This window comes from Colletotrichum aenigma, assembly GCF_013390185.1.
Source record: "Colletotrichum aenigma strain Cg56 chromosome Unknown KSG_Cg56_contig03, whole genome shotgun sequence".
NCBI classification, from domain to species: domain Eukaryota; kingdom Fungi; phylum Ascomycota; class Sordariomycetes; order Glomerellales; family Glomerellaceae; genus Colletotrichum; species Colletotrichum aenigma.
Window position 1 is genome coordinate 3,177,954 of NW_023500909.1, and position 22,673 is coordinate 3,200,626.

Sequence of the window (22,673 nt, forward strand, 5' to 3'; positions counted from 1 at the left end):
CGGCACTTCCGATTTTGCAGCACTTCATTCATCAGCGGCGCTCCTATACAAGATGGGAGCAGGAAATGTCATGGAAGAGAAGGCTGAGAAGCGTGTCGGCTTTGAGAAGGATGACGATGCTCATTCGAGTGGAAGCGACGACGATTACCAAAGAGCAGTAGAGGTACGTCCATGTGAAACACCCGTCTAAGAGGGGTACTGATTCGGCGATAATGTCCAGGTCACCTTTGATCCGGGAAATCCGTATCGCCGCAAGAGCTCTCTGGTCACTTCTGAGGTCTCTCGCCCGTTGCCGCGTCATCCAAGCAAGAGAACTGAGTGCATCGTGCATCAGTTTCTCGAGAGTCAGAGGAAAGCTCGCGATGCGCACGCATCTGCAAGCAATCACGGCTCAAGATCCAACTCAGTCTCCAGCACCACCAAATCCGGCTCTGAACACCATTTCCATCACGGCCACCCAATCTATGAAAATCCTCATCGGCAGGCAGGCGCCAAGGACGTATCCGGCGAAACGGGCATGTCCAAAACGGTCGAACCAAAGGGCCGCGTTGCGAAGCACAGAGCCGCAATCCTTGCCTCGGACAGTCCGGAGGGTAGTGACGTAGGCCAGATTGACGAGAAATCTTGGCGCACTGAAATCATCAAATCGCCCTCTCAAATAGACCTGGCGCAGTCTGACAACGACGATGAGCTCCATAGCCGGCTTCTGACCAAAAAGCAGCTCAGTGAGATGGCATGGGGGGTGCGCGAGCTAAGCCGGAGATTGAGCAGCATGCGCATCAGATTCCGTGTCAAGACCATCTTTGTCTTGACCAAGATCCACGACCCGGACTTGATCATTCGCACCAGGGAACTGGTCAAGTGGCTGCTGTCTCATGAGCGAGACATTGACTATACGGTATACGTGGGAGAAAACTTCAAGGAAAGCAAGAAATTCAACGCTCCGGGGCTTGTCGAGGAGCTGAAGAAAGAGCACGTTGAGGCTGGACGAATGAAAGTTGATGACAGCGATGAAGTCCTGTCGAAAAGACTGAGATACTGGAACGAGGACATGTGCCGGAACAGGCCGCACATGTTCGACTTCGTCATCACCCTAGGAGGCGATGGCACTGTCCTCTACGTCAGCTGGCTCTTCCAGCGCATCGTCCCACCGGTCCTCAGCTTCTCACTCGGCAGTCTCGGGTTCCTCACCAAGTTCGACTTTGAGGATCACAAGTCGATTCTGACCAATGCTTTCAACAAAGGCGTCACAGTCAGTCTACGCCTACGATTTGAGGGGACCATCATGCGAAGCCAGAGAAGAAAGCAATTGCAGCTGGCCGACGGCGAGGAGAGCTCCAGTCAAGAGGAGGACTTTCGTAACCTCGATCTCGTTGAGGAGCTAATTGGTGAGGAGAGGGAAGATGAGCATACTCACGTCCCAGACGGAACATTTGAGATATTGAATGAAATCGTGGTGGATCGCGGCCCAAACCCAAGTAAGTCTTGCTGGGGCCCCCTTTCTTGCCACTCGAACCCGGTTCGCTGACAATATAACCCAATAGCAATGTCATACACTGAAATCTTCGGTGACGACGAACACTTCACTTCCGTCTTGGCAGATGGCATCTGCGTTTCGACCCCAACCGGTTCGACCGCCTACAACCTGGCGGCCGGCGGCTCTCTCTGCCACCCGGAGAACCCCGTCATGCTCGTAACGTCAATCTGCCCCCATACACTCTCTTTCCGCCCCATCATACTCCCAGACACGATTGTGCTGCGAGTGGGCGTCCCATACGATGCAAGAACCAACTCGTGGGCCAGCTTTGACGGCCGCGAGCGCATGGAACTTTACCCCGGCGACTATGTCACGATAAGCGCCAGTCGGTACCCCTTTGCGAGCGTCCAGGCCCAAGGCCGCCGCAGCGAGGACTGGGTGAACAGCATCAGCGGGAAGTTGGGATGGAACACGCGGCAGAAGCAGAAGGCTTACAAGGAATGGGATAGGTAGTCTCGTAATCCAACGGCACAACTTCGCTTACTTTGCTGCGAAGAAGACCTGAAGAAAAATCAAAGAAAGAGAAAAAAGAGTTCCACAACGCACCGAGTCAAAAACGTAAACAAGGGTTCGGGAAGACGGCCTCCCGAACGCTTGTCTGTGTGTCGTTTCTGTCAAAACATGGTGATCTTCCATCGTGGTCACGCGTCTACACAAGGCAATTAGACGCTTGACACATTTCAAATCATCCCTCCAGTGCCGCGTGGCAGCCAGGCAGAAAGCCCTCCCTCTCGCACACCCTCTTCAGCCTGGCAAGTTGCGTGGTGTCTAAACGCCAAGCTCCTCTCTCAGGAACCCCGACGACGAACCTTCTCAGCCCTCAGCAACACGGCCACGGAACTCTTGGCGTCCATGTGTGTGCACTGGCAAGCTAACCTAGCTCGCGGGAGAAGCATCTCTGTCTCTTCCTCTCGAGCAATTGAGCAAGGTGAAATCGCGAGCGACAAATCAAGACACGCAGCAGGTCTTGGCAGTCTGGCCTGATGATGCCTCTCGGAATCGTATCCGGGCGAGATTCACGACTCCATGGCATCTTCGCAATCATCGCGCACACTACCGTTCCACAAGAGCACATGGGGATACCGCCAGCCCTAGAGAGACTCGTGATGATCCCCTCCAAGGCAGTCGATAAGTAACGCAGGAGCAGTAGCAGAGTAGTATCCCGGTGGGGGAGGATACTCTCAGCATTCACGCAACCCGCGGACTCGAAAAAGGGCCCTCCCTGTCTTCCTTCTCTCCCCTTGGGAACCACCGCCGTCAAAGCAGGGCTGACCACCCACCTGATTCAACGGCCCAGGTACAACAGCAGATGTCCACGACGCAAGAAGACAGCCAGATGGGAACCCGACAGGCTCAAACACCCACAACGAGAGGAGCCCTACCGCAAACAAGGACAACCCGCCAGCAACGAAAGAGAGACTCCAAAGACGCATCCATTTCCCGCTTCCGCTCGATGGTTGCAAACGCTCTGTCTTGCTCCCCTCCCTCCCACACTCCCGAAGAACCAGGATCTCCCCAGTGCAGTCTCCAACCATGCAGGTAGAAACGCACCATTTCTTCCATTGGCCGACAGCATCGACACCCCTGAGCCGGTGCGGGGGTCATCCCCCCTCCCCAATGCCCAACCCTCCCCTGCCCCCTGCCCCCTGGCCGCCCGTGACAAGCCAAACAGGATTGAGGCTCTAGGGGTATGTGACGATGCTGCGACGTCCGAAGGGGAAAAGGCAGAGGACGGTCCGATGTTTTGGTTGTACAAAAAATAGCCGTCTCGATCATGCATCTTGGTCTACACGACGACTCGGAACCGATCATCATACGCCCATCGCGGAATTTTTGGTTTTTGAGGGTTTTTCTGTCTTTGCGGTTTACCGATTTCACTTGTCTCTTTCTCGTCTGTGTTTTTCTGTCAGTCTCAATTTTCCTCGAGGGTTTAATCCACGGCCCGGAGCTCATTTTCATGCAGACATTAGGAAAACAACCACGCGAGTGTGTGAACCGGTTGAATTGTCGCTTTGGACGAAACCGCCTAGTCATGGCTCCTGTACAGAGTTCGATAATGAATGCAATGCATGAATAAATGATCAGTCTTGAATCGCTTGCAATGTTGACAGATATCGCAAATAATATCGCAAGTAATAAGTTGCTAGTATTGATTGCTGTGACTGGCTAGGCTTTTGCTGTGGCAGGCGAACAAGTGGGAGGTATTTTACTTCGCAAACTTTGGTGCACTCTCTCAACTCCATGCAGGGACAACAAAATTCAAAAAAGGGTAAAATGTTTTGATATACGCCGCATGCTTAGGGAATTTGTCTAATAATTTCAACCACCCGTACAGCCCATACACAGTCCACCACCCGGTTCCCATAGGACAATTGATATCATGACAGTTAGAACAAGAAAAGAAAGAGATTGACCCGTCACTCAGCGAGGGAGGTCTCGACACATGAGGGATTAGGGCTGAGGCCGGGGAGGGAATCGTTGGTTGAAGAGAGGCATCGTGTGTGTGGTGGACTCTCTTTTTTCAATTTTTTGTTGTCTTTCGTCCACACATTTTTTTTCAGGGGGTATGATTCCACACAGAGTACATTTACTGCTGCTCATCCTCAGCCTCGCTCTCGACGAAAGTCATGGTGACACCCTCGCCGCTGACGTTCAAGTTGACGGTGTCGATAGCGCCGCCTGAGCCACGCTTAGACAGATCCTCCTCGGCGCGCTTGACAATCTCGTTGTTGGCGGACATAACCTGGCGGGCAACGGGGGTACCGGCGGGCATGGGGTCACGAGCGACAAGCTTCTCAGGGGTCATTTCGACGCCTGCAAAAATCATCAGTTTCCAGTCTCTTGCTATCTCGTAGTTGAGTTGAACTTACCAGCAGGAACGCCGGAGCGGACGTACATAGTGGTGACCTTGGCGCGGCGACGGGGAGGCTGCTGGGGTTCCTCAGCGCGAGCCTTGACCTTCTGCTGGGCAACGATGACAGGGGCAGCAGCGGGAGCGGCAGCCTCACCGGCGGCACCACCGGCAGCTCCGCCAGCAGCTCCGCCAGCAGCACCGCCAGCAGCGGCACCGCCCTCAGCTCCACCCTTACCGGGACGAGCGGCGGCCTGCTGGTTGTTGTCGACGATCATACCAACACCAGAGCCACCCTCGCCGGTGCCGAGCTGGATCTTGGGTCCCTTAACAAGGGCGGCCTCGGCGAACTTGAGGGCGCGGTCGAAGCCGGCGAGGTCTCGCTTCTGCTGAGCCGGGGCGCGGGCCTTGGTGAGCGAGACACGGGGAGCGATCTCCTTGCCCATGCCCTGAAGGGCGGCGATGGCCTGAGCCTGTGGTTGGGCGCATATGTTAGCTGATATTGGTCCGATGAGGTACAGACGTCTGTGTGTATCCCGCACACACAGACACCACAACCAAAAACTCTAGTGAGTAGTACTAACCTCGTCGATGCTGTTGCTCTCTGAAGTAGCAGTAACGGGGGTCGCACCACCAACGGAAGCAGCAGCAGGAGCAGCGGGTGCTGCGGGCTTGGGCTGCTGCTGTGCGGGAGCGTTGGTGGCGGGGGCAGCGGGAGCGGCGGCGGGAGCGTTCGCAACACCTTGAGCAGCATTAACTGCCGCGCCCTCCAGCACGTTCATCAACTGGGAGACATCGTTTCTACCGCCGAATGAAATTTCACCATCACCCACCACCAAGGCAGGAGAATAAGCGCCCAAGTTGATGTTCAAGGGCAAAGCGTTCAGCTGGGCGGCAAGGCCGGCAACAGCAAAGACGTAACGGTTAACCATTTTGTCGAGTAGATCGGGTAATCGGTATCTCTTGAGTGTGATTCGGATTGAGCGGCTCTGGGGAAGGAGTGATGATCGTCCGTGGGAAAGGGGGGGGGGGGTTGGTTGAAACTAAGTAATAGGCGTATAAAAAAAGAGACACGACCAGCGGAAGAGAAGAGAATAAAGCTTTTGGACCTTGAAAAGGAAAGAAGAGAACCGAGAAGTGAGAGTATACCAGTCGAGCGCAGCTGAAGAAGAAGTAGAAGAAATCATGTAAGAGAGGCAAGAGATTTAGACTTCATATATTTCCCCACGAGCCAAGCTTGACGGGTTGAGACGTGCAGACCGGCCACATGCTTGAGACACTACTGCCAAGATGCCAAGAGATAGAGTACCGTCGAAAGCCTCAAGTCGGTCGTGGGCCCTCAGACATTAGCAGACGGGGCTACTTTCCGGGGTACGACTTTCGTTGATCGAGTCGGTACGGAGGCGCAGGGATTGCCGTCGTCGTCGGCTTGGTGGGATTGCCCAGCTGGAAAGCTCCGAGCAGTGCCAAGGGATGGAGGACTTGTCGACGGCTTCGTTGGAGCAGCGGGACTGTCGACATGCTCGTTGTGAGGCCCAAGCAGCAAGCGAAGCAGTCGAGGCATGAAACGCAGGTGACACCAGAGGCATGCTGCGGGCCAATTGGGCATCTGAGGTCGGGATATCCATCTGGACTGTGCCTGTAGAAGAGGGTCAGATGTGAGGGCGATTCGAGACCATGCTTGAGGGAGAGACCTGACTAGAGGGTCTTGGCATCGTCGCCGCGTCTCTATGCGATGGCCGAGAGATGTTAGGTAGGATGCCAATTTTGGCCCAGAGATCCACGCTCTGATGTGGTCGGGACCAGGGACAGGGGCAGGCCCCCCCGGTAGGACGCGCAGTGAAGATCCGACTCGACACTCTGGAGGTGGATTTGATGATCAAGGGACGCGGTACTTCCAGTGTGGGTCAGTCGCTCTTGAGACCATGCCAAGAGGTTCTGCGATGGAAAGATGGGACGTGCACAGCGTCGATATTGTCCTACCTTTCTTAATTCCCCTTGTCCTGTTGCTGTGATGGGACGAAGTGGCGGACAGGCGGGGGATTTGGGAGGGAAAAGCAAGAAAAAAAGGCTCATGAGCGTCGTGGACTTGCATATACTGGGCGCCAAGGGGGCGGATTCGCCTCTTGGCACTTGGCGGGACGCCGTGCGGCCGGTGTCGTCTTCTGGCGAGGGGTGCAACGAAGGCATTCAAGCCAAGAGCCAAGCAATACAAGAGATCTGGCCCCGGTATTGACGTCGTCGGATGCTGCGGCGAATGGAGCACCAAGCCCGCCAAGGGCAATCACCCATTGACGGAGGTGCAATTCCTAGGACCGCGGGAAGAGATCGATTCAAGCAAAGGTGAGGCGGCTGAAAGTAAGTCCATACACACGGGCAACGGCAACGGCAAGGCCAGTAAACAACGGCAGCGGGCTCAACCGAATGAATCGTTTCTCTAGGCGGCGGCGAGTCGTGGCTTACACGCTTTCGCCCGGTGCCGGGATGGCGTCCCTCTCGAATGTTTCCCGAATTCTGGGTCGCGGTAGCTGGAAAGGCGGCTACTGGACAACGGGTGGGCAAACGCATGAAAGCCGTGCCCCGATGGTTTGCCAATTGTCAAGTGTCAGGAGGAGACTCGAGAACCCCGTGGGACGGTCGATGTAGGGTAGGTAAGGGTCCAACATCCAATCCCATTGTGTGTAACACTGCCTTGGGCCGAAAAGGGCTGGGATGGTAATGCAGAGAGGCCGGACGAGTTCGACGTTAGTCTGTGTAGAGGCAGCAGAAGCTAGCCTCTGCTGAGTAAAAAGCTGTGGTGCGGTGCGGGTGCAGATTCTTTTTGGTGCGACAACCTCCCACACTTCCGCCGGTGTCTGAGACCTCGGAACTGCGTGATAGTCGCCATTGTACTGCGTAGCATTCCGCTGACTGCTGTTCGGGGCCTCGTCCAGTAGCCAATTTTAGCAGCACCAGCCGTCCACTTCAGACCAGAGCAGCCGCAGCCAGGCTCCAGCCCCTCGGTGATGCTAAACAGCAATAAGTCTGTTTTGCGGTCCCGTCCCACGGCCCTGAAGGCTCGAATTAGCTTTTGTCCCCGTGATACGACGTGTTCGTAGAGTCCCTCAATGCATTAGATGCTGCAGGACATGATCTGCCTGACGGGAGGCGAACTGCACGATGCACGTGCCTGACACGTCTGGTTTATTTTTCTGGCCATGATTCTTGGAGATGCCAGGGACCAGCCTGAAGTCTGTCGAACTCAATGGGAGGATGGTCGAATCGGGGTGTGTCGACTGCAGATGCCGTGGCCGGGAGTGGCCTTTGATGCGTTTGGACACTCTTGTGATCCAAGATTCAGGAGAGAGAAAATTTTGCAGCCACAACAAGCTCGCATCCAGGGGCAAGAAGGGTGAGGCAGGTGTGTGTACTGTAGCGTCAAGGGAGCATCGTGTCGGGGCTGCAGTGGAAGGCTCTAAACCACTTTAGCTATTCCATGCTGGTTCTGAGGCTCTTGGCATTGGACACCTGCGGTGTAGTGCAGGATCAGGAACCAGCGAATTGAGTTGCAAGCTTCCGCAGTCGGTGATGTCTTCCCGCTGAAACTCTGTCGGTACCTGCTTCTGTGCCTGACTTGTTTGACCTGTCGGCTAACGCAACTTGGAAGTTGGGCAATCACGTAGCTCCCTCCCGCGACACCATCTCGATTTGCGGCATTTCGTGCTTTCCATGACTTGATTCGACGCGGCTAGAGTTGGCCTGAATTAGGTTGGCGAGCCGAAAGGCAAAGTGGTTGACGACATGTCTAGGGCGCCGTCTGTGATCGACTGTCATGTCGCTGAAGTGCGCCATGTGGTTTAGTAGTGTGCGAGTGGGCTTGCCGCGGCGTCGTAGGAAAAGCTTCGTCCGGAACAGACGGCGGGATGGATGGTCTTGGAGAGTCTTGGTGAAGCTTAGTCGTGTGCTTAGTGACAGTGGTGAGTCTTGGAAGCCGTTGTCACTTGGGCAGGGCTGCCAATCAAGCAGCCCGTAGTGTCGCTGCACAGATAATTCGTAGCAGCGGGCAATTGCAGGCGATTTCCCCAGCGGCCGGCCCCATTCGCGTGCCTGCCTTGCGTTGCAATTCCTCCGTCTGGGGAAGCTGTTTCCCTCGCCTATTGGGCCCTGACCGCCCCGGCCACTTTAACCTGCTGAACAAGATTTTACCAAGACCATCCATCGGCGCTCTTGGCTGCGTTAACCTCTTGTCATTCAACCACTCAGTTCTGGGGGCCAAAATAACAACGTCCAAAACTTCGTCGGATTATTTGTTTCGAGACTTAATCAACCACAAGCTTACTTTTACCACCTTGCTTTCCAATTCTTGGCTCGACGCGGCTTGGCCCAGAGTTGCACTCACTATCAAACCCCTGACCGTCGTGTTGGAGGCCCCATGCACGCACAACCTCACCTGCAACAACCGCCGTCGACAAATGTTGCCGTTTAGAACTGCCGGCCGGGGATGGAAGAAAGTGAATGGGTCTCGCTAGAGACGATCGAAGACGCTGTGACGGGGGCTACAGTACCAGTTCCCTGTGCCACTTACCGCCCACCCAATACCACTCACAACCCAACGCGGTACACCCGACAATGGTGGGCGGCCAAGAACGAACTGCTCGCCGTTTTGTCTTGGACCCCAGGCCCATTGGACTGTCACACGGACGAGAACCACTGAACCAGAGTGGCGGTCGTCTCCAAGGGTTGCAATTCTGCTCCTTTGCCGATATTGCTCACGCTCCATCCGCTGCGATTGCGCAAGGCCTCGCCCCTTCAGACGGACGCGCACAATCATTGCTCACTCAAGCTTCTGTCATCCAAGCCCACAAGGCCCACAAGTCTACATCGCTCGCCCCGTCAACGCAACGCACCAAAAATGCGACTCTTTGCGGCGCTGTTCAGGCCAAGCCAAGCCGGCACGGCGGCATCAGAATACAACTTCAAGGTGACAATGGCAGGAACATGTCATACTGTTGGCTGATCGGTCGCTATTGCTTCGACTTTCATGTCTATAGCACAAGTGCCAAAGTCGAGACCAGCAACAACACCAGGCCGCGTATTCTCTTCGACTTTTCGTCGCATATCCTCGCTCAGTTCCCAAAATAACTCTCGCGGGTGATCTGAGACGTTCACGAACCTCCAGCGCCAATACGTTGAACCGTTCGACGAACGGGTCTCTGCTCTCTCTTCGGCGCCTCCTTCCATTCATGCAGTTTCTCGGTATCTCCCTTGGGTTTGCCTCGAGCCTTGTGCCTCGGCAGCCCAATTATTCGGACGCAGTTGCGGAATTCTGAGAGCAGCTTCTAAAAAAAGGAGGCTTCCCGCCGACTTACTAAGGATCACCAGGCATCATCGGCCCAGGGACTGTCCTGCAGCACAGAGTTTGACCAAGATGGATACATCCGCCGTTTGTTAACCACCACCGCCGTCCCTTATTTTTGTTTCTATTTCCTGGGCACAAATGGACATGGCCAGCTGGACTAAACAGGCTGGAGACTGGAGGTGGCTGGGCTGAAGTGGTGGTGATCAGGAGCCAGGCGCTGTGGGCTCCGTCCCCAAACGCACCCAAAACATGGAAACATCGCGGGACTACTCTCTGGCACTTGCTCATCGCTTATCGCACACGCCAAGGCTATTCCTCAGACGCGCCCTGCAATCCAGCCGGTGTCCGAATGGAGTCGAGACTGACAGTGAGGGCATCGCGGGCTGGGAGTCCTGGACCTTCTGCCGCCCCCCTCAATAATCGCTTCCTGACTCGTCTTGGTCGTGTGTTTCCGACCAGCAGAGCTGTCATCTGCCTGCATGCAAGTATGCAAGTCTGCGACCACTAGCGCTGCAATAACGCCGATGGAATATTCCAACAAACCATCAGTCTCGACACTAGGCAGTCTTGGCGCCGCAACAGTCGCCCCAAACGTCCGTCCCCTGGCATCCGGACTTCAGCCCGTCTTCCAATAACCGCAAAATGCCCCTCATACCTGCATTTGCATTTGAGGCACATCACCAATGCACACCGAGGCTGCCGTACATATCGCGTGAGCAAATTCAGACAAGAGAACAGATGCAGATACGTCTGGTCTCACTACTCTATGCATCTCAATTACTCGTCGAGGCACACTCCAAGAATCGCATCAGCCGCCAAGAACCGCCAGATCACAGTTCTCATTGGCCAGCGCCAATCGGTCGTGCCGCGTTGGTGCAGCAAGAGCCGCCTCCTCGCCTCCAGAAGTCTGGGTGGAAGGACCAGGCATCCGTCTTCGTGTTTCTAACATCAACCCATCGCTCAATATCGACGACAGACTCATCGTCCGTCGGCAATTCTCTCCGTCACTTTCGTGTCGCGCCAAGCGTCGTCGAGTCTTGACTATTGCTCCAAAGGATCGTCGCCACCTCCATACATCACGGCCATGTCGGCGAAAAGTTTCGCTGACTCAAACCTCCCACTTCAACCGGCTCATCCATCGCCACGGCAGCAATGGAGGAGGCCTCTCGTCTTCGGCATTCTCCTCTTCGTCGTCTGGACATGGAAGCTACACGAGATTTTCTTTGATCGCAATGCCGTCCTCCACTCCAGCCCGCAACCCTTCCCCGTCTACACTGACTGGGATGACGTCCCAACGAGTGAGAAGTTGCACTGGGTACGCTGCATCCTGCCGGGCATGACAGGCGACAGATACCTATGCGCCCGTCTGACTGTGCCGATGGACTATCAGCGGCCCTTGAATCAGTCTTCGGACAACCCCAAGGTCCACGTGGCAATGGTTCTCCTCCCGGCGCCCGGTCATGGCATCGACACCGGCCGCTTCTCCGAGTCTCCGCTTGTCCTGAATCCGGGCGGGCCCGGCGGCGTCGGCACGGCGTTCGTGTACCCGCCCCGCGGCCCCACCATCCAAGCAATTGCCGGAGGCGACATTGATCTGCTCGGGTTCGACCCCAGGGGCATCGGCGCGACCGTTCCTCGCGGGGACTGCTTCATTGAGGGCGACACCACCTCGGCGATGGCCAAAAGGTTCGCCCAGATGCGCAGGATGACTTGGATGCTATCCGCCCACGACGTGGGTTTGCCGAACGGAACCAACGAAGCCTTGGACGCCCTCGCCCACCGCGCCAGGGCAGTGTCGAAGCTGTGTTCGAGGAAGGACGGCGAGGACAGCGCTTTCAGGTACATGGGTACGCCAAACGTGGCGGCTGATATCAAGAGCATCGTGGAAGCTCATGACGACTGGCTTGACGAGAATGGCTTCGAGACTGTTTCTCACGGGGCTAGGTTGCGGTCGCCAAGTGAGGCTGCGCCGCCTTCTACGAAGCGGAAGCTTGTATACTGGGGCTTCAGCTACGGCACCTTCATCGGGCAGACCTTTGCTGCCATGTATCGTACGCACCCTCGCATCTTTGCTGTGACGTGTGTCCAGCCATGACTAACGGCTTCGCTGTACAGCCAATTCTGTAGGCCGACTCATCCTGGACGGTGTTGTGGACACCCGCGTTTACGACAAGCCTGTAAGTCCAATAGGTCCTATGTCTGGCTGTGATACATACTGAGCAATGGTAGACATGGTGGGTGTCGACCATGAGAGACTCGGACGCCATTGTAGACAAGTTTTTCTACTACTGCCATCTCGCCGGAGAAAGATGTTACTTCTTCCGCAAGGATGACACGGCAGACGACATCAAGACACGATACGATGAAGTCATGGCAAAGCTGCGGGCCGATCCGGTCACTGTCATCCCCTCCTACACTACTATTCCCGTCATTCTCATGGAGTCCGACATCAAGAAGACTATCTTCCAGGCCTTGTATGCACCGATGATGCTCTTCCCCCTCATTGCCGACCTACTCAATCGTGTATACATCGAGGCCGACCTCTCCAACTACGTCAACGCTGGAGACTTGATACTCATGTGCAGTCCAGAGTTCCAGATGCCGCCTGCCCTTGATGTGAGCGAGGCCCAAGCTGCCATTAGTTGCAGTGACCAACGGGTTAAGGTGAGTACCAGTACGGCTGTGACGGAATGAAGAGTTCAAGGTGCTGATGGTACTGTTTCTCGTCCAGCGAAACGATACTTTGGAAGGCGTGTTCAAGAGGACCTCAGAGTACACATCCTTCGCCGACGTCGTAGGTCCACTCTTCTCTTTCTCATGGGGCCATGATACTGACTATGTGGCAGCTCATGTCCATCATGATGTCCTGCGAGGGCTGGGACATTGAGGCTAGGTTCCCAAGCCCAGACTGGGACGCAAACTTGCATAGTCCGGACCCCGTGAACACCTCGTTCCCCATCCTCTTCGTAGGCAACACCCACGACCCGGTAACCCCCCTCGGCTCTGCAGTCGACATGTCCCAAAACTTTGTCAACGCCGGGGTCTTTGAGCTCCAAACCGAGGGCCATTGCACTTTGGCCTCGGTTTCTGTCTGCGCCGTGACAAAGATACGCGATTACCTGCAAAAGGGCGTCGTACCGCCGCATCCCGCCGTGGCCGCCGACGGCACCCTATCGGGCTGGGACAAGTGCAAGAGCGACGAGTGGCCCTGGAAACCCTTCACGGCAAATGCTGCCATGCACGCAGAAGACTTGCATGCCTTGCAGGCATTCAGAGACGTGCATGCGGAGATCACCCGTCTATTGACCCCGCCGACGAAGGTCCATCTGCATGATATGTGATTCAGAACGCCGTATTCCTGCATGCGGTTTCTCCAACGTCGCATTCTTGCGATGCGCATGTCTCCAGTAGTCCTGATTCAAGTGGTAGTAGACGGAAATCCTGAATGTAAATCTCCATTCACACTGTTAGTCAAGATCGTGCTGTGGTTTTGAGATCGAGGCTGTCTGCCAAGGTATCTTGTCAAGCTTAACACCTGATGGAGCCAATGATGGCTTCATGTCCCTAAGACCACAGCTGCAGGGGGCCTCTTTTACCCCTCGTTTGGAGCCTCACTTTAGCTCTTGGTGCTGATGGTGTCTCAAACGATCTCCGTGTAAATCGCTCAGAAAAAGAAATATCATTGCCGAAGCAAGGCCTACCCCCTCATCTGCTTGCAAGGCCGCCGAGGCGGTGAGGTGAGATCGGGCCACTCGGCCAACTGTGGCTTACTGTTACCATTCGACGCCGACGAGGTCCGGATGCCCCAGCGGCCGTGGTTTTACCCGCCGATGCGGTCGATGCCCAACCGTAGCATCGATCATCAGGGGCAGTAGGAATCGCTGCACGGAGCAAGCTGGCAGGCGGGGCGCGCCAGGCAAGCCTTAGCGTCCCGCGATCGAGGCGTCGTTCCGCAATTCTCCTGAGCTATTGATACCGTCGTATTCTTGTTTCTTTGCACGGATCAGTCGATCTACTGCATAGTGTCGTGTGCCCACGAGGCCTCGGGAGGGCCGAGGCCTGCATTGACAATGAGGCACGCGGCGCGGGCGTACTCAAGAGACTGTTCGAAGCCTCGGAACGCAGCCGCAATCTCATGTTCGGGACCAGCCTAACAACATGGGCTGACCGGTTTAGCCGGGTTGAGGAGCCGTGTCGGAGGCTTAGTGACTGGCATTGTAAACAACGGTATCAGTAGAGCTCCCAAGCTGAAGCTCAAGCACTAGGGAGCTCAACAAAAGCTTGACGATGTAGCTCTAGCGGCGGGGTCAGACGAGACACCGAGGCTGAGTTTCCCGCACCGAACTAACACCGGACCCGCTGATTGACAGGACCTTAATGTGTGGAATGTCCATGCGGAATGCGGGATATGCATAGTGTCTCGCAAAAAGGAATGCTATGTGAGGGGCAGATGAGGGGCAGATGAGGGGCAGCTTGCATCCAGATCCCTTCCAGGGTCCGAGGGAGATCGACTGCGAGAGGATGAGAGGCGTCGACGGGTTTTCTGTGTGTCGTGTTGGTGACGTATTTTGCGTGGGATGTTTTCAGTCCGGAGAGTCGGTTAGATGAAGGCGGTACGAGCGATATCTTGGAGGAGGCAAACGTCGCGAGGGGCACGAGACTACTGTGTCGGCGAAAGTCCTGAATGAAGTCGAAAGTGGACTGTGGGCATGCGGGGCCCGGCGAAAGTTCCGCATGCTATGATGAAGGCGTTTTGTCAAACGTGGTGTCGACTTGAGACAATCGCACCAAGGTGTCTGCTGTAACGCAGCCAAGCAGCATCTCCGTCAGACATGAAGAGGACTTGCTGTGTTTGGAAATGCATCGTCCGTTTCCTCGCGTCGTATTCGTCCATCTGGGGGCAAAGCTGGGCCTCTGGGCATCACATGAGACACAACGGAAGAATCCCCATATGTTTATGGGGAGGTTCAGCCGCTGTGAGCCGGAGCAGAAGGTCCGTGGACTTGAGCGAATCATCACAGGTGTTTGCTGAATGTTGCTGGGCATCCAGTCATCGTGAAGCCAGGCGTAGATCTCGATGACATACAGGCGTTGTTGTGTCGATGGGCGAATCGGGAAACAATCATCTGACGGGGCGGGAATTTGCCAGGCTGCGCCTTTGAACAATTGAAACCCGCGTCTTGCCGCATCCAGAGGGCGGACGGGGACGCGGACTCGATGGACGGGCAGGAGGCAGCAGGTCGGAGCATATTGAGGTTAGAGGCAGGCAGGCTGGAGGCGAAGGGATGGGTCTGATTTCCTCTGCGTACGCTTTGTGCGGTCCAGAACGGTCCTTCCTCCTCCCAAAGCGTCAAGCTACCTGCCAGTGCGTCATCAGACAGGAGCTCTCTGATGACAGGCCCAATCAGAGGACTTCCGGCTCAAGGTACCCCAGTCGACACCTGGCCCGTGCCCATCAGTTGAGGTGATGCTTCAGCTGCTTTCTGAGTGAGTGTGTCGGTGGTGTGTCTGCTTAGCTTCGCCTTCATTGTGCAATCCACTGTGGCTGGAAGCTTTGTGAGAGGCTCCTATCAGAATGTGGAGGTGCTCCATTCATGGAAAGTGGTGTCCCAGGAAAGGGTGGGGAACCGACGACAAGATCGAGATTTGCAAAAATGCCATCCTCCTAACGAGACCCATAGCACCCCTGTGTGTTGTGCACGGGCTGGTTGGCTGGGCATTTGGGGGCAATCGACAGGCTGACGTATTTTGCCGGACATCATTACGCGACAGCAATCTTTTCATGTGGCATGCCCACCGCAAACGCGACTGCCCGGTGGATTATTGGTACGGAGTATCCGTACCAGAGGTAAGAAGATAACCCCGCCGCCCAGCCTCAGTCGACGCGGGGACACTATGACGTTAGCGCCTTCCTAGCACCGCGCATCGTCCGTGCCTGTCTGCAAAGGTGCTCGTGACGTCATCTTGGCGGCATACACAGCTTCCACCAGACAGAGACCAAACGCAGGCAGGAGGAGCTCTGCAGCTCCAGATGCAGGTAGCTTCAAGAGCTCCATGTGGTGCGACTTGCACCCAAACGAATAGAAGCTCCGCATGGGGCCATTTTCGGGCGTTCTAAGTTGACATGGCACTTCCCGTTGGCTCCCGGGGCGGTTTCCCACGCAATCGGAATCTGACTGCAAACCGCCAAAAATGTGAGCATCCTGGGACGAGGCAAACTCGTAGTCTATGACGCCATTTCTTCAGTTCACATGATAGACCCTGAGCGTCCTTGCCCAGATGGTGTGAAACTGCGCTAAAGCCACACTTGGGCAAGCCCGGGAGGCAATACACGCGCCGGGAGAGACATGCACGAGTTGGCACGAGCAAACGGAAGGAATGAAGAGGGGGAGGGGCAGAGGGGCATCCCGACTCTTGACAGGTACCTGAAGGCATGGCATTCCACTACCTTGCCCGAGGTAGACGTGGTGTACCTTCCTTTCTGACTTCAGTCTGTCTGAACTCAGGCAACCTGGAAGTTGAGGCTGGCGGGGCAAGTACCGTACCTTCCTCCTTTCTGACTGCACGAAGGCAAGAATGGGCCACGATACGGCAGGAGGCGTGGTGGCTTCCTTCCCTCGAGGTGTCAAACCGGCCCTCCAACTTGTTATATAAACCTCTCCATCCCACCACTCCTCCCGACTTTCTTCTCTCCTCATCACACAACAAACAATCAACTCAATCAAACAACTTCACAACACTTTCAAACCAACCCAACCCCAACCACCACAATGGATACCATTAAGAACGCCGCCAACTACGTCTCCGAGTCTGTCCAGCAGGCCGGTGCCACCGCCTCCAAGGAGACCAACAAGCAGGTCGCCAAGGACTCTGACGCTTCCCTCACCAGCCGGTAAGTTTCAATCTTCATTCATTCAATCTTCTGGCTATCACTAACATCCCACTTCACAGTGCCTCCGCCGCCAAGGATGCCGTCGGTGACAAGGTTGACGAGTCTTCCCACGAGGCCAAGGCCGACGTCCACAAGGAGTCTGCTAAGCACTAAATCGCTCCTCCCTCGATGATACCCCTAAATACTGCGGGAGGATATCAAAGGATTTGGCGTTTGGGAAAGGAATAGGAATCGCAAGCGATGAGGCAATGACACCTGGGAATGGGTTTTCTTTACACCTAGCATAGTCCTAATGCCACTACATTGCTAAACATCTTATGATTCGCACCGTCTGTGATCCTTGATCCGAGCATTTTTCGAGCAATTGAAATTCGAATATTCACGTCTCTGCCTTTGAAAGCGATTTGATATCATTGTGATGATAGAAACTTACAACGTTAATCCCTGTTGGTGCCTGCATCCCCGCCAACCAAGGGACTGAGAGCTTGAAGCTTTCTCCACACCGGGACCTCACTCCCGCGCACGGATCATTGAGCTGAACGTCGCGAAATTCCACGCCTTCCATAACCACACCAGATCGTCAGACCAGCAAATAAATCTCCGCATGCCACCTCAACACTCTCTAAGCCTCCTCAAACGTCTCAATTGCGTCCGTAACAGATTTTCCCAGCATGTCCAATACCGCATCCAACCTTCCGCCTGATCTGTTTGATCAGACGACCCTCGTTTCCCTAGGCGCGACCGTCGTCCTCCTCTCCGTCGCCATCGCCCTCTCCCGCCGCGTCCTCCACCCCACCACCTCAACGAGCTATCGCGTCCTCTTCATCTGGCACGCCTTCGATGCCTTGATTCACTTCTTCCTCGAGGGCAGCTTCCTCTACCATTGCTTCTTCTCCTACACACCTCTCGCCGACATCCCCGACGCCGATCTCTCTGGTTACCACCCGACCCCGGCCAACTATCTCGGATACTCGGACCGCATCTATGGCGCCCAGGCAGGCGGTGACAACCCCTTTGCGCAGCTTTGGATGGTCTACGCCAGGGCTGACAAGAGATGGGCCGGTGCGGACTTGGTGCGTCTACCCACAACGAAGAGCAGAAAAGTTCTTTGCTAACGTGGGCGTGGTACAGGGTGTGATTTCTCTCGAGCTGCTGACTGTCTTCGGCGCTGGCCCGTTGGCCTGCTGGATTTGCTACTGCATCGCCAAGCGTGACCCCAAGGTCAACATCTGGATGATCATCATCGCGACGGCAGAGTTATACGGAGGTGAGATCGCCGCAACAGTAGACGTCGTCCGGGTACCGCTAACACAACCTTACAGGCTTCATGACCTTCTGCCCCGAGTGGCTCACCGGAAACATCAACCTCGATACCAGCAACTTCATGTATCTCTGGGTGTACCTGGTCTTCTTCAACATGCTCTGGGTCTTCATCCCGTTTTACGCCATCTACGTCGCCTTTGGCGAGATCTCTGCTGCGTTCAAGGCCCAGGGCGTCAGGAAGAACCTCTAATGTTTTCCTGTCGGCGAGACTATATTGACCTCGCCTTGTAGATACAGTCTTCTCGTAAATTGATCTTGCGACCTTCACTTAGATGCACAATCAAGGCTTCCAGATGTAGATTTGTTCTCAACTTGCTGGCAGTATAGCGCTTGCATCAATCAGATGTTCTAATCGTTCTTTTTACATGGATCTTTACATGGATCCAAGACGGTTCTAGACCAAGCTGGATATTTTGTGCTTCAAATAAAGGTTGATGCTGATGCCGATGCCAACGATGTTTGTGGCACCTGATGTTCTGCTCATTCTCTCGGACATATTTTCTGCAGCATGCTAGGAGGATTGTGACTCGGCTTGCGTAGCACGCTGATGTCAATCACCTCCTCATATCTGAAATCTGCCGATGTGGCTGGGGCTCGTGTGTTTCCTAGATGGTATGTTCGCAGTTCCGGGAAATCTTTGATGAAGGGTTCCCTGATTGCCTTTTGATAAGCTGTTTCCCCGCTGAGGCTTTCGTCTCTGGTGCAAGACAACGAGCGACGACCTGCGACCATCTCCACAGCTATATCTCCCAGGCCTATGGCGAGCTGCGTTAGGGAAACGATGAAGGTGAAAGCGATCTGATGCATCAAACGACTATTGCAGAACAATACATGTGAGCCCTGGACCATGAGTATCGTGAGATGCGATGAGAGAGAGACTTTGTCTGCCCATGGGAGCCCTTTTAATGTCACCTACTTTACGTTGCAACGGCCCAATTTGTGTTAGCATCACCGAAGGAGCTGGTTTGATGCTGCCAGTAGTAGCAACGCTTACATCTTCGTGAGACTTCACTGGATGCTGAACATCGAAGAAGTTGTATTACAGGGGAAGAATAAATCTCTCATCGCCACTCGGACTGCATGGAAGTATGCCGTTTTTGCCGTTCATCGGAAATCAAAGGTGCAGTCTATGGAGTTTCTTATCCTCTCTAGTAATTACTTGCTTATTTATCTCCCTCTATCGAGGCATATTAACTACAGGGCCTGCATACTATCGCGTTTTCACTAGATTATCAACTTACAACCACAACCCCGCGTAGATCCTCGTTGTTCTCTTTTTTATGTTTCATTTTGGCAGTGCCTGATCTCATATTGCGTCCATCACCATACTCAACTAACGTCGCCTGGAGGTGTCGTTTAACGTTGGACGACCTCACCAAGGTCAACTCCTCTTCATACTTTGAATAGATAGATACTGGCGGTAGCCCACGCCAGACGATCTGTCGCGCCTATGTCCCATTGCTTGCTGTCAGGACCTTTCCATCAGGAACAAGCATACTGAGAATCGCGACGGGGTGAAGGAAGCCGCCTCTCACGCGACAAGGTCAACAACCTTGATGGTAGGTTCAGGGAGGCCTTCGTCAAAGCTACGACCAGTGAATCTCGTTCATAATGACTCTAGAATTCCCCAATGCTATTCCGAACAACGAAGTCTTTTGTGTTAAATACTTTTATTGATAAAAGGTGCCAAGTCAAAGTGCTTAAGTAGTAAGTTTGAAATATTTAGTGAACTCAATGTGACCTTTCAACCGGCTGAGTGCACTATATTTTGAAATCCTTGAGAGTCTTAGAGAATAAGTAGACTTAGTACATTAGTTTGTATTTCATCCTTTGTAGCACCATTTCTCGTCACATACCCCGGTGGTAATATGCGAGGTCAACTTGAGTTCCATCATGAGATGAGAGCAGAGCAGCGTTGGTGAGGTGAAGTATGGAGGATAGCCTACGATTTAACTTATTCGGCACACAATCTGAAATCAATAACCCGAATGAATGAGCGCTAGTTGTCTAGAACGGAAAGGAGGGTTGAGTTGTGACTTGCGTAGCCAGAGATCCCATAGTTTATGCTCGATACCGCCAGCACACAGCTCAAAGAAGTTCAATACCAGAAGGAATTTGAGAGAAATGGAGGTGAGATATCTCAAATGGGTTCATCTGTATTCAAGTATGCTCTACTTCACTGTGGCAGAAGGATTGTTTTCTCCAGTATGCATTGAATCCCACGAGAGCACCGTGGGATGAGCTGGGCATTCAAAGTCTGCAGATGTATCTGAGCCTTATTATTCAGTAGAACGCTTCTATGTGAATCGTAATAGATCCGCATCATCCCACACCATTCACCCTGACATCCACATCTCTGTCCTTCGGAACAGTAAAAGTCATTTACCGAACATTGACAGATGCCCGCCTTGAAAGGCTCACCTGTCGTCCTCATGTCAGATACTCACTGCCAGGAAGCTCCCCAAGGCATCCAGCAGTCTGAGGTGACCAGAACAAGACCAGGGATCTCTTCGTTGCAGGGCCCTTCTCAGAACTTACCTGGGATTTCTAGAAACCGCTCCAATCCAGCCATGATCGGCAATTCTAGCCTTGGCGAACATCCAAAACCGCCTCAAGTTCCCCAGCGCCAACCGCGATCGTCATTAGATGCTACCGCATCCTGCCTTTCGCACACCACCCTCGTCACATCCGACGACGCCCAGTGCCGCATCCCAAGAGAACTCAAATCACCAACGGCTGGCTCTCTCTCTTAAGAGACGCCTATCTTCCCCACGCCCACGACGCAACGCCGATGCGGAGCCAATCGGTCTCATCCGTGCCCTTTGTCGATGTAAAACCACCCGATACCACCCTGCTGTAACACCAGGCCTCTCGCCTCGCCTCTCTCTCTTGCTCGGCAACCCATACCGAACACCGCGTCAAACGGTCCCACTGCCGGGCAGATTCCCCGGCCTGCAGTTGGCCTCGTCAGCGCAGCAGGAACAGCCCGTCGTGACGACGTTTGGGTAACGGATGATCTGCATGGTGGACACCCGCCCCGATGTGGGTGAGAGAAAAATATTCTCCGTAGTGCGATGCTCTCGGAGACGGGGAGAAGGATTCTCGAATGAGGGCAAGTTTCTGTGCCGTTCTCGTGTTTCTGCGTCTGACCCAGCCGACCAGTGAGCAGCGAGAGGCTCGCCTGTAGGGCGAGTAGCTGGGGCTTCTGATCTACCGGTATGTGGGCGTGAGTGTGTCAGCACGTGTCCCGAGCAACGTCGTCGTTCAAACACCACAATAGGCGAATCTAACGAATCTGGAGAAACATGAACCTGAAAAATGAATGAGACTTCCGGCGGCAGATCGGCTACGAGATGTCGTATGCTGCCGCGGGAGAGCATGCCGATCGTTGTTCGGGCGCCGCTGGCTGGTTGAATGGGCCAAGATGACGTCCCAGCAGGATCGCCGTGGACGACGTTCACTGGACTGATGGGGTTTTGGGATGATTCTACTGATCTGAAGTCCAGACGGGATTTACGACTAATGCTCCTGACGCATCAGATGAAAGGCGGAGCAGGTATCCGACATAGTGAAGACGTCTCTCGTACGACGACCATGCTCAAGGGAGTCAACCTGAACTGTGATGTTCACAACCACAAGGTGCATGCCGAATGCGGGGATTTTAATGCGAAAGAAACCTCCTACATATGTCGATTGTACGACGACAGGTATAGGTCATCGGCTTGCACATGGATTTGGCAAGTTGCCAGAATACGGTCATCACTTTGCTGGGCGTGTCGAAGCCCTCTACACCACCGCAAGAGGCGCCCAATCTCAAGCCATCGACGACCAATGAGATACGAGGGAAGAAAGGTCAGGCATAATGGTCGAGTTCTGTAGAAGCCATCGTAGCACGCTCTTGTGGGGCGCCACAGCATGCCTCCAATGAATTTACACAGTGGTCATCACAATGGAGGACTAAGAATGCGTCTTTTACGTCTCAACGAACGAAGGATATTGGGACAATTTGCATCTAACATCATGCTGTATCTCTCACCCGACTATTGATCTCAGGACTCGGACGCTTCTGCAGCAGCAAGTCATCATCACCCGAATTGATGGCTCGCTGAGGCCCCAAGGAAACCCGGAGATGCATGCGCTCCAAACATCCAGGCTTCTATTCCAGTAAACCATCATATCGCCAACACTCACGGCGTTATTCGAATCGTCATTATAATCTACTTTGATGAACTCTTAGTCTTCGGCAGTGGGGTTCATCACTTAGATCGTGCGCTGGTGGAGTTCGTGATGGGGGCGACGCAAGCGCCAACCGGGATATGGCAGGGTTGAACAGAGCCCGGACTCGACTGCTTTGGGGGGCGAAATCTCGAACTTATGGTCCTTTCACCTGTCAGCCTCTCAAGACCGCCCAAAAGGTGATTCGATAGAGCTTTCTGCGCAGAGCGTAAGTCGAAAGATTGAGGCACGTCAGCAACTTTGCCACGCCGTGCCATGAGCTTGCGTGTTGTTGGACTTTTTGTCAATACGCGACGCACAATCCGATGTTTGCATACTAGCTGATAGTGTGTCTTGACTCGCCGTGTTTGTTGAAAACCTGCCTATATTCCGGCTTAATATATGAGTACAGTGGACGGCTCCGACGGTGCGAGTCCGAAAGGACCAAGATAGCCCACACTTTATCAACCGAGGCCCGGCATTGCGTAAGATGCCTCCGAAGCCGGTCCGGATAGAT

General features: G+C 54.3%; 6 protein-coding genes across 6 annotated transcripts; 4 read left to right on the top strand and 2 right to left on the bottom strand.

Annotated features, from left to right (window-relative positions):
- Positions 1-52: 52 nt before the first annotated feature.
- Positions 53-1,990, top strand: UTR1-1 (NAD(+) kinase; the record flags this gene model as incomplete). The annotated part of the gene is made up of 3 exons (XM_037320069.1): positions 53-163; positions 221-1,478; positions 1,545-1,990. 3 exons carry the CDS (start codon positions 53-55, stop codon positions 1,988-1,990), a joined length of 1,815 nt encoding a protein of 604 aa, XP_037181856.1.
- Positions 1,991-4,124: 2,134 nt separating this feature from the next.
- Positions 4,125-5,320, bottom strand: CGCA056_v004815 (uncharacterized protein; the record flags this gene model as incomplete). The annotated part of the gene is made up of 3 exons (XM_037320070.1): positions 4,125-4,351; positions 4,408-4,861; positions 4,973-5,320. 3 exons carry the CDS (start codon positions 5,318-5,320, stop codon positions 4,125-4,127), a joined length of 1,029 nt encoding a protein of 342 aa, XP_037181857.1.
- A 414-nt stretch (positions 5,321-5,734) lies between these two features.
- On the bottom strand, positions 5,735-6,103 carry CGCA056_v004816 (uncharacterized protein; the record flags this gene model as incomplete). The annotated part of the gene is made up of 2 exons (XM_037320071.1): positions 5,735-6,027; positions 6,088-6,103. The coding sequence occupies 2 exons, from the start codon at positions 6,101-6,103 to the stop codon at positions 5,735-5,737; spliced, it is 309 nt and encodes a 102-aa protein (XP_037181858.1).
- A 4,707-nt stretch (positions 6,104-10,810) lies between these two features.
- On the top strand, positions 10,811-13,067 carry CGCA056_v004817 (putative hydrolase; the record flags this gene model as incomplete). Its single annotated transcript, XM_037320072.1, has 5 exons — positions 10,811-11,777; positions 11,842-11,903; positions 11,956-12,390; positions 12,458-12,520; positions 12,573-13,067. The coding sequence occupies 5 exons, from the start codon at positions 10,811-10,813 to the stop codon at positions 13,065-13,067; spliced, it is 2,022 nt and encodes a 673-aa protein (XP_037181859.1).
- Positions 13,068-16,496: 3,429 nt separating this feature from the next.
- On the top strand, positions 16,497-16,771 carry grg-1 (Glucose-repressible gene protein; the record flags this gene model as incomplete). The annotated part of the gene is made up of 2 exons (XM_037320073.1): positions 16,497-16,618; positions 16,678-16,771. 2 exons carry the CDS (start codon positions 16,497-16,499, stop codon positions 16,769-16,771), a joined length of 216 nt encoding a protein of 71 aa, XP_037181036.1.
- A 518-nt stretch (positions 16,772-17,289) lies between these two features.
- Positions 17,290-18,131, top strand: Ebpl (Emopamil-binding protein-like; the record flags this gene model as incomplete). The annotated part of the gene is made up of 3 exons (XM_037320074.1): positions 17,290-17,691; positions 17,750-17,885; positions 17,941-18,131. The coding sequence occupies 3 exons, from the start codon at positions 17,290-17,292 to the stop codon at positions 18,129-18,131; spliced, it is 729 nt and encodes a 242-aa protein (XP_037181037.1).
- Positions 18,132-22,673: the final 4,542 nt, after the last annotated feature.